Below are 10,732 nucleotides of genomic sequence, written 5' to 3'. Positions count from 1 at the left end.
CTCATCCCACCCTAGTTCTGGACACAGCCGGGCAGGAGGAGTTCAGCGCCATGCGGGAGCAGTACATGCGCACGGGGGATGGCTTCCTCATCGTCTACTCTGTCACCGACAAGGCCAGCTTCGAGCACGTGGACCGCTTCCACCAGCTCATCCTGCGTGTCAAGGACAGGTGAGGGCCTGGCAGGGGGTCCCTGCTCCTGCCTCAGAAGGATCTGGGCTCAGTCTGTCTGTCTCTCTCAGATATTCGGGGAGCGGGGAGGCTCAGAGGGGCCGCACTGAATTCTCTCCCTGTCAGTTCCTCCAGCACCTACCTTAGTTCTTTCTATGGGGCCAAACTGCATCCAAGGCTTCAAGGGGTCTCGCCCTCCTATCTCTCCTAAACTGCCCCCTCAATCAAGGAATCATCAGTCACATCTTTGTTTTTCAACTCCAATTTAACCAAATTATGTTCAAAGAAAAAGTGAATTTTCTCTCCAGTGTGCATTGTAATTGGTTAAATCCCATTTGACTATGAGACTATAAGCCCCTAATTAAAGGCTCATTTTTTTTAGCATTATGTGGAGTAATTAAATAATCTGGAGCCTGTTTTAAACCCAACTGGTCTTGTCAGTTAATTGGATCGCAAAGAGGCAATGTCAAGAAAATGAAAGGACAAAAAAAAAATAATAGGAAAATAGCAAGCTTTGAACAAATCCCAGTAAAGACAGAAAAATCCAGTTAACACCTATTCCAAAGGCAAAGGGACACACACACGTATATACACATACAGATTCAATAGATTAATGGGTTAAGCCCCTGAATATATGAATCTCAAAAGAGAAAACATAAATGCCTCAGATGTTGGAAAATATTCACCTTTCTTGCTAATCAAAGAAATGTAAGGAAAATAATAAAGTACCATTTTTTACCTGTCAACGTATAATTTTTTAAATGAAAATATCCAGTGCAGCCAAAGATGCTGTGAGACCTCCGTTGTTTCACTCACTTTCGGACAGCAGTTTGGCCACGTCCGTCAATAAGAATCTTTAAGACGGACTTGCCTCTTGACCCCACTGTGCAGCTGCTGTTTGTCGGGTGCCCGCCGTGAGCCAGGCACGGCCCTGGCGCTCTTTGCGAGTGGTCGCAGAGGCCACAGCAGCCCCGCATGGTTGGTACATCTGAGTGACCGAGAGGAGGGAACCAGGTCTGGGGAGCCAAGCCCTGGCCAGCAGCCCCTCGAGACCTCACTGCTGGCCTGAGACAGGCCGGAGGCTTTAGGCCAAGACAGCCAGCAGCCTCAGGCCCTTCCCCAAGCCCTTCCCTCTCTGGACAGGAGGGCAGAGCGACTGCAGCCCGCGGACTGGGGAGGGGCTGGGGGCTGTGTATGCCTGAGGTGTGGCTGCACCACCGTAACCAGGTGTGTGGGGGGGCGAAACCTCACAGAGCTGCTGTTCCTTTATTTCCCAGGGAGTCATTCCCGATGATCCTTGTGGCCAACAAGGTCGATTTGATGCACTTGAGGAAAATCACCAGGGAGCAAGGAAAAGAAATGGCAACGAAACACAATGTAGGTGTGTGTGTGTGTGTGTGTGTGTGTGTGTGTGTTGGGGGGTCAGGGGATGTGTAAAAGTCGATAGCCCGTCACCCCTGCAGTCCTGGTCTCCAGAATTGGACTCGGGCCTCCTGGGTAGCCACCCGGACTGCACAGAGTGGCCTCGGAGGGCATATGTGATGGGGCTCTATTGGAAACAAGGTAATAGACCAGAGAGAAAGCACCTCTGTCAGTCGTTAGGGGCTCTGATGTGGGGTCCGGGTGCCTTCCAAGTGGCCTGGAGGCTGTGGTGTTCAGCCCACCTCCTGGCCAGGGGCCACTCAGCCCCACCAAGGCACAACGGCTTCCTCACGGGCAGTGCAGCGGGGCTGGCTCCTGCGCCCTCCTCTGTGCCGCCGCCTGGCTGTGCTCAGAATCGTCAGGATCAGCTGCTGCTCTCCGAGCCCTGCGCTGTGCCCGGCGTTGTGCTAGGGGAGCATGAACACCGTCTCACAGCCTCTCACAGCTCCTCACAGCCACACCTGCGGTAGGTAGCGTCCCCATTTGCCAAGTGATCGACCTGGGGTGCACCCGGGGCCCCACAGCCCATGTCAGCAGACATCTTTATTTGTTTTTCCAGTTTATCGTGATGCCTGTTTGCCCTCTGGAGGATGCTAGATGGGGTCTTGGGCTTCCCTCTCCTCCCCAGCATTGGCACAGCATGTGGCCCTGGCCTCCTGGGGTCAGTTGTGCCCAAGTTCCCTCTGCCCCTCTCCTCGGCCCAGGGGGCCCGCCCTGTGGGTAGAGGAGAGGAGGGTGCACAGGGAAGGAGTTGTGCCTGTCCCTGCCTTCTGTGTTCACTCGCTCACTCATTCAGTGGTTCCAGGCCCTGGGAAGCAATACTCCCTGCCTCACCGGTGCTTACTTCTAGTGACAGGAGAGGGACAATAAACAAAGCAAATTAGCATCCAAAGGTGAGATGCGATGGAAACAAGCCAAGGCAGGGGACAGGGCATGTGTAGTGGAGGGACGTGCTTTTCCAAGTAGGTGGCCAGGGGAGGCCTTGCTGGGAAAGGTCTGCTTCAGCAAGGGCTTACGGACGTAAGGGAATAAGCCGTGCAGGTATCTGGAGAAGGAAAGTTCCAGCAGCGGGGGCAGGAGGGTGAGTAGTGGGAGGCGAGGACAGAGAGGTGGCCTGAGGCCTCCTGGGCTTTCACTGAGGGAGAAGGGAAACCACTGCAGGGTGCTGAGGGCAGAGTGACCTACAGTGGAGCAGCTCCCTGGTGGCCGCATGGAGAACAGCCTGTGGGGGCAAGGGCGAGAGCAGGGAGACCAGTCCCGGGCTGCACAGCGACCTCGGTGCAGGCTGACCGGGGCCAGTGTGGTGCTCATGAAGGTGGTGAGGAGGGGTGGGAGTCCAGCTATGTTTCTAACAGAACCAGCAGGATTGCTCACAGATTGGTTGTGGGGTGAAAGAGAATGGAGGATGAACCCGAGGTTCAGGGCATGAGCAACGTTCGGGAGGCTGGAGTTCCAGTAACTGAGCAGGGAAGGACTGTCAGAGTAAGTGTGGGAGGAAGGACCAGGAGCTGCTCGTGATCCCTTCGGTGTGAGGAGCCTGGTGGATAATCGCATGGAGCAGTTAGGACAGCAGTCACTCGGACCTGTCTGCAGGTAAACATGGGACATTACCATCAGCAGGCAGGTGGAGAGTAAAGCCCGGAGACCCAAGGGAGCACGTGTAGGCAGGGAAGGGGTGCCAGAACTGAGGCTGGTGCCCTTCCGTGTCGTGGTGTGGCAGATGACGAGGAATGGCAAGAGAGACGAGCCGAGGCATCAATGGGGTGTGAGGACCCAAGGGGGGCATCTTGGGAGCCAAGCAGAGAAGACGCCTCAAGGAGGAGGAGTGGTCGACCAAGACAAGAGCTGCTCGGAAGTCTCCAGACGAGGCCCAGGCAGTGACCCAGGTTTAGTGTGGGAAACAGGCCTTGTGGAGAGTACACGGGTGTCTGACACCCTGAGCAGAGACAGGCCAGGGGAGCTGGAGCTGTTTTGTTTCGGTCTTGGGCTCCGTAAATGACCAGTCCTGCTGATCAGAGGGTTTGCCAGGGACTTCCACACACACCTTCTCAGTGTCCCTCCCAGCAGCCCAGGGCAGCCCAGCGCAGGGGTGCCGCACTGGCAGCAGCCTCATTTTACAAATAAAGAGACTGAGACACAGGGGTTAAGTGACTTTTGGGGCTCACAGCCTGTGATGCTGCTCCCCGACTAGTACCCAGGTCTCCACCTGCTCAGCCTGATGCTGCTGTAGCTAATGCCGCCGCCCCATTTGTCACTTGACCAAGTGACTTTGTAAGCTACTATCAATGACACCCTGATTTTATAGCTCATAAGGTAGATTCCTCTTTAGCTAAGACAGGTCACTCCACCTAATGCAGGAAGATGGCATTTCCTAGCCCTTTGGTGGAGTTGAATGATACTTCTAGTCATTGCAGGGTTTCTCTTAGTTTAAGTCTTGTTGCTATTGAAATCCTGGAATTCCAAGAATCTGGATAATGCACATCATTGTTTCTTCAGTGGCAGAGGCAGGACACCTGGAAAGAAGATGGAAGGTGTCTGGGGACCTGGGGGATAGTACAACTCAGGTACTTGTGAGAGGTGATGTGGGACCACAGGCAGCAGTGGTCTGAGACCCCTGGAACTGGGGATTCCCGAGCTGGCAGGAGTATAGGATGTGAAGGGGCTCCAGGTAGGTCCCAGCTCCAGCTGCGGGTCCCTTCCTGCGTCCCTAATGGATGTACACAAGGCAGCACATTATCCTGACCTGACAGGGGCCTCATAGGACTCTGCCAGCCGCTTATCGGGGCACCTTCCGTACCTGGAGATGGTGTCCAGCCTGAAGAGGCACCCAAGCTGACCTCAGCACCCCCAGCTGTCCACGAGAGGCCCGGAGGGGAAGCGGAAAGTGTGCCTGGTTCAAACCCTGATTCTCTGCTGGCCGCTGTTGACCTTGGGCAAGTGCTTCCCTCTGAGCTCAGTCTCCCCAGCTGCGGAATGGAGAGACTCACTGACCCCAGAGGGTTAATGTGAGGATTAAATGAGGCCAGGGACATTGAGACCTGGAAATCCAAACAGCCCACATGGAGGGCAGTGTCTATTCGATGTGATCAGAGGCTCAAATATTTCAAATGAATATTTCAAAGGTCTGAGCTCTGCCTCTGTGCTCTGCCCCTGTGTGTCTGTTGGCTGCAGGACCTCTGTGAAGCCACAGCAATGTGTGAACATCTGACTGCACGGTGTTCTGGGCAGCGACTTACAGTATTCTCCTCTAAAACAACTCGGTCACCCTCCTCTGTGCACTTTAAGAGTCAATAATTTTTATTTTCTTCACGGTGCTTTTCTTTTCTAAATGTATTATAATGAAAGGCATTAATTCTGTCATCAGAAAAAAGTTATGAAAAATAACACGGTCTTCAGTCTGATCACAGTCGGCTCACTTCCATCTCATCCAGGGGGCCTATGCATGTTTTCCTGAGCCCCCGAATGTGGGGTGTGAGCACTTCCTGCCTCTGTGGTCCCCGCTGTAGGAGGAGCCGAGCGCTGGGGAGTGTGTCCTGGCCTCACGGAGCCTTTCTTCTCCCTTTGCCAGCCCATGGCTTGGTGTAGATGTGGCCCTAGAAACTCGTCCGATGGGGTCACCTTGGTCATGTCTCCCATGTGCTGCTCCCTTTCAGCCAGTGGTGCTTCCTCAGCATGAACCGTGCAGACAGAAACCTTGTGTAAACGTGGCTGAGCGCCCAGGCTCGTAGAGACAGACCAAACAAGCGCTGGGCCGGGCAGGCCTATCGGGGGTGGCGGCCGGCACGCATTAGCCAGGCTCACCCGGGGTCAGAGTCCTGCCCGGGGCCCAGCCTCTCCTCAGCCTCTCTCTGGGGGGGCCCAGAAAGAGGGGCAGAAGTCACCGCAAGGCAGAGAAACAGGCCTCAGAAAGAAAACTGAATAGAATCATAGTGTATTTCAGTTTGATCAGTGGAAACAGTCTTTTGTCTTCAAGTATATAAAAAGATCATTTTTATTCTATTTTTAGGGAACTATTAAATATCTCTATGACTAGAGAACAAGAGAGAATTAGAAAAGCCATTAGTAAAACTTTCCAGCCTTACAGAGTGAGAAGCCACCAAAGGTATCTTGAGACTGTTGGGGGCCAGGGGCTCTGTGGGGGGCTTTGAAAGCACCTGGGTTCCTTAGGGCCTCTGAGAATTTCTGAGGGTGGTGCAAGGCTTTGGAAATCTCAGTGTCACATTGACGGAGCTTTGCCTTCCAGATTCCATACATAGAAACCAGTGCCAAGGACCCACCTCTCAATGTCGACAAAGCCTTCCATGACCTCGTCAGAGTCATTAGGTGAGTGCCGCCACCTCCCTAGAAACGTCAGAGTCATTAGGTGAGTGCCGCCACCTCCCTAGAAACGGCCCCTGCAGCAGCGCTCCTGCTCTGAGGCCCTGGGCAGTTCTGGGCCTGGTGTGGGGTTTCTTGTCCCTCCCTCGTTTCTTTCCCTTGCCCTTTCCATCCTCCTCTGCCCAACCGCAAACAGGTCTCAGGTGCGGGCTGTGCCTTCCCGCCTGGGGCAGCGGCTCTGGCCCCCTGGCAGGCAGCTCCCTCCAGCCTGTCTGCAGTGTCCTCCCTCACTGGAGCTTTCAACACGGTACAGAGTAGATCCCTTTCCTCCTCCCTGCCCTTTGACATTTCCCCTCAACAACCAAAGTTTTCATTCCAGGGCTCATATTTCAGAGGCGTTGCACGTGTGTCCTTTCCAGACCCCACACACTGTCACTTTCCCAGTATTGTCAGCAGTCCTAGTGTGTTCCTTTGCATGGTCAGGGGCCAGACCTCGGTCACCTCATGTGCTCATGACTGAAACAGCCTCCTGGCCGCGTCCCCTGCCACCCACCCGTCCTGTTTCCCAGTTTCAACATGCAGAGCAGCCCAAGCGTTCTCAGACACCATGCGTTTGGCGTGCGGCCTCACGCCGGCAGCGGGCAACTCAGAGGGCTGCTGGTGAGGTGTGAAATGAGACCCAGGGCTCTGACTGTGTCCTTCCCTATTTGCCACCCCCACCCCCAAACACCCTCAGCAAGCTTGTTTTCTCATTATTCCCCAGCACAGTGGGGACCCTCAGTCTTCCCTTTGTGTGCTTGAAGTTTTGCACTCTTGAGCTGATTTTCCCTGGGGCATTTGCCTCCGCTTAAGATATGCTACTGCTGCGTAGCCGTAGCCGTGCTGCTGCCTGGGTATGGACCTGCAGTGCCAAGGGCAGGTTTTAGACATTAGAAAAGTTAAGAGAAAACATGTAAAAGCATTTTGCACTCAGCTGACCTGTCATTTTATTTAAAATACGAAACATAGAACATGATGCTGCTCGTGGTTTACAGCATAGGGTCATGTCAGTGGGGTGGTTTCAGTGTGTCCCTCCCCTCCCTCCCAGTTTCACTGCTCAGGAGATGCTGTGGGCCAGGCCCTCCTCGCGCAGGGACAGCAGCACCTCTGAGCCCTTCCCCAACCCCACCCCTGCCAGAAGGAGTCGCCTCTGCCGCAGATCCAGGGCTGAGGGGGGAAAGGGGAAGAGCAGAAGCAAAACCCATTCTGACTTTATCTTTCTGTCCTTTATTGTTTCAAAAGGGAACAGATTCCAGAAAAAAGCCAGAAGAAGAAGAAGAAAACCAAATGGCGGGGAGACCGGGCCACTGGCACCCACAAACTGCAGTGTGCGATCTTGTGACGGGCCCAGGGCCCGGGGCACAGTGACAGTGGCCTGGGCAGCCCTCAGGACCCTTCGCTGCCTAACTGCACTGAAACCATTTCTAACCACCACCCTTGGCACGGGACTTGGCACGGGAAGGGAGAAGGGGAGGGTGGGCAGGGAACAGACAGGGTCTGGCTTTGCCCAAAGGGCTCGGGCTTTTCCGTCCCTCACAAGGGACAAGGAAGCCACCCGTAAACAGAAGCAGCATTTCCAAGCCCACCATGTGTCTGGTTCCTCTCTGTCTTGGTGGGTGTGTTGTTTCTTTCAACTACATAGTGTTGGTTTGATGTGGAAGTGTTTATCCACATACAAAGTACAAAACAAGCCATGAACAAGCCTCCTTCCCTTGCCCCTGGTCCACAGTGTCTGAGCTTGGGTGTATTTTGTAGATTTTTAAATTATTTTAGTGATTATTATTTTATTAAAGGGGTCTGGGCCCACTGCCTGGTGAAGCTTCAAGTTTTCAGCAGACCTCTCTGGTCATATGTCTGGAATATTATTGTTTTTTACCCGAGTTTTCCCAGCAGTGCCAAAACGCAACTCCGTGTGAAAGGCGAGTGACGGAGGACAGAAGTTAACACGGTGGGAGCTAGAGGGAAACAGGCCCTACTCACGGCCTAGAAACTGGAGCGCAGAGAGATGTGCTTACCCGGACATTTTGCTATGATTGAGGACGCAGACATTAGAAAACAGAATTTTATTTTGCTGAGGGGAGTGGCTGGCACAAGCATGTCAGTTCTAAAGGGGGTTTTCATTATTCTGGAAATGTATAAACTAAAGTGAGCTGATCGCCTGTGCAAAAGTGTTGATGTTTCAGACAGCGTGGGTTAGGTTCCGAGTTCTTCCCAGATGTCTGAGCGGGTTTCTCCAATCTGTCTCTTCCTGATTTCTCATATCACCTGTGCTACTTATGCGTCTCTGATACAAACACATTGACGCATCTAGGTAAGCTCATGTGGACACCATCCAGAAAACTCCAGTTCATGCCGAATCTTACCCAAACACGATTCAGTACTGTTATCACTAAAACAGCACCAACACCTGAAGCCATGAGTTCTTTGAGTCAACAGTCTACCACCCCTGTAAGCGCAATAAATGAGCAAAAACCTTCCAGTATTTGCAAACTTCGTATTAGGTTGCCTTTTTGGCAATTTTTATTAACCTGTTGGATCTTGACTGTAACATGATCCGAGGAGAAAGGAAGGTTGGGCTGATGGCGTGGCTCCCATACACCTTCTGCAAGGGGACGGTGCCCCCAACCCCCTGGGAGGCCCACCTCCCTCTCTGGTGCTGCTGCTGTGAGCCAAAGACTGGAGTTTTCCAGCCAGGGTGGGGGTGGAGGGGCAGCAGGAACAACAGTGGACCCCTGGGAGAAAGTCAAAAGATGAGGTGGCACAGCTAGTGACCTTATTTTCCAGATGTTACAGATCAGGTCACTATTCAAACAAGAACATCCCCAGCAAGTGGCCTGGCCACTCTGGAAAAAGATTCTCGAGGAAAGTGAGTTCCCAAATGGATGTCAAGACACTTAGATTTTTCTGCGGTTCTGAGATGTGCTGAATTCCTAGCTCGGCGAGGTCACCGGGACCGAGGGGCCCAGCCGAAGAGTGATTCTGCTGCAGAAGGAAACAGTTGGGACTCGTTAGTTGGAAATCAAGCTTCTTATATGTCTAAATTGCCCCTTTTTCTATTCCTAAAAGGAAGGATAAGAGAGAACATTCCAGATGAGACACTTCAGAGTTTTCCAAGATCCCATAACATTAATAGGTATTTTAAACACTAAAAGGACAAGGCTCTGACCAACCCGTGTGTTCCCCTAAGCTGCCACTGCGGCAGGCACGAGTGCAGTTCCACAGCGGCTACAAACTGGAGCTGAGGTGGAGGAAAAGCCGGCGGGAAGCAGTGAGGATGGAGAGCCTCGCATCGAGAGCGTGGTGGAGTAGGACAGGAAGCCCTGCACAGGGTGGCGTCCACTGCTGGAAAACTTCCGGCAGCACCAGCTCCCCCCAGCACACACCCTGCTCACCGTGCAGCTGCGTCTCCCTGCCAGCACGGGGTGGGGGCCTTACTGGAAACAGATCAGGCAACCTAGAACGAAGAGGCATGGGGGTTCCAACCACTCTTGGCCCCTCCTGCAGAAGGGGTGCTGCATCTGGCCTGCAGCTTGAGTCCACAGTTAAACTGTGCCCAAGGGGAGACTGGTGTAGGGTTGGCCTTCTGCAGCTTTAGGGCTGACGGTAAGCTTTCTTCTCCCGTGACCTCATTTTCCCCATAAGTGAATGGGTAAATAGCACCATTTTTAGACCTGGGCCCTTGTGACAGAGGCAGCTTCCAGATAGGCCAGAGTAGAGTGTACCCTGGGGCATCTTCTCCATCATCACCTCGGAGGGTCAGTCTGGGGAACCAGGTTGGCCATGCAACACCATGACCAAGGAGCCCACTGGGCCTTGTGGCTGTGTTGACATTCTCGTATTCCCACTGGTTTTCCAGAGAATAGTGCTACCTACAGGTGCCCTGGAGCACATTCTTCCTGAAATCCCCTCACCCATGCCTTGCCATTGTGTGCTCTCAGATTTCCTTCACTCTTCTGAAACCCTCCTTAGAGGGCTGCTTTTCTCTCCAGAGGTCATCCTAGCCATCCTCCCCGTCCCCACAGCCTGGGGCTATGGCCACTTGCTTCCCACTCACCTTGCTACACGGGATGCTTGGAGAGTTTCTCTTAGCACTTTGCCCACCACCTTCTCATGGCGCTTCCTTCACAGAGGGCCCAGTTGGCCTAGTGGGGCCTGTCTCACCTTACCAGGACATGCAACCCACTCACACGTGGCAACTCTAACCCAAATGCCCCTTAGACATGTTACAGCAAACCTAGAGCCATCAACAGGTTGCCTGCCTTGGCAGCCCATTGGGTTTGAAACTCCATTTTGGACTTACTTAGAATGAAAGATACTTGAATTGTGGAGCGCCTGTGAGCGCCCAGCCGTGTCACAGTATTAACAGGTGGCCATTGTCGTGAAACGAGAGTGATCCCTGAAGATCTCAATGATGCTTGAGCCTTTTATGTAACTTTTTATTAAGTCTTTGTGTATCTTGACTCATTAATAAAGAAAAGAAATTAAATACTTGTCTGTCCTATTCCTGTTATTCAAATTTTCCTAAAGTCTTGCTGAGAACATTGTAAGCTGTCTTGTTCTGCCCAGAACACCCACCTGTTACGGAGCATGGCCTTGGGCCTCGCCAAACCTAAAGTAAGGAAGAGACCACTGGTCTCCTTCCTGCGCGGAGCCAGAGGATGAAGGCAGGTTAGCACAGCATTTTATGGTTTTTTTTTTTTTGTTTTTTTTTAAGATGAGATCTCACTATTGCGCAGGCTGGACCCAAACTCCTGGGCTGAAGTGATCCTCCCATGTCAGCCTCCC

At 53.0% G+C, this 10,732-nt stretch overlaps 1 protein-coding gene across 4 annotated transcripts in view; it reads left to right on the top strand.

Annotated features, from left to right (window-relative positions):
- The window catches only part of MRAS (muscle RAS oncogene homolog), a 57,699-nt gene extending 47,766 nt beyond the window's left edge, over positions 1–9,933 (top strand). For 3 of the 4 annotated variants that reach the window (XM_069475399.1, XM_069475400.1, XM_069475402.1), the window contains exons 3-6: positions 16–169; positions 1,447–1,546; positions 5,835–5,914; positions 7,190–9,933. In XM_069475399.1, coding sequence (XP_069331500.1) covers positions 16–169; positions 1,447–1,546; positions 5,835–5,914; positions 7,190–7,289 — 434 coding nt within the window. In that variant the 3' untranslated portion in view covers positions 7,290–9,933. Of the gene's footprint in view, positions 1–15; positions 170–1,446; positions 1,551–5,834; positions 5,915–7,189 lie in introns of all 4 variants that reach the window. The other variant, XM_069475401.1, reaches the window with a different exon arrangement.
- The last annotated feature ends 799 nt before the right edge of the window (positions 9,934–10,732 follow it).

This window comes from Eulemur rufifrons, chromosome 7 (assembly GCF_041146395.1).
Source record: "Eulemur rufifrons isolate Redbay chromosome 7, OSU_ERuf_1, whole genome shotgun sequence".
Classification (NCBI taxonomy): Eukaryota; Metazoa; Chordata; class Mammalia; order Primates; family Lemuridae; genus Eulemur; species Eulemur rufifrons.
The sequence above is the reverse complement of the archived record's forward strand: the minus strand, read 5'-3'. Positions and strand labels throughout refer to the sequence as shown.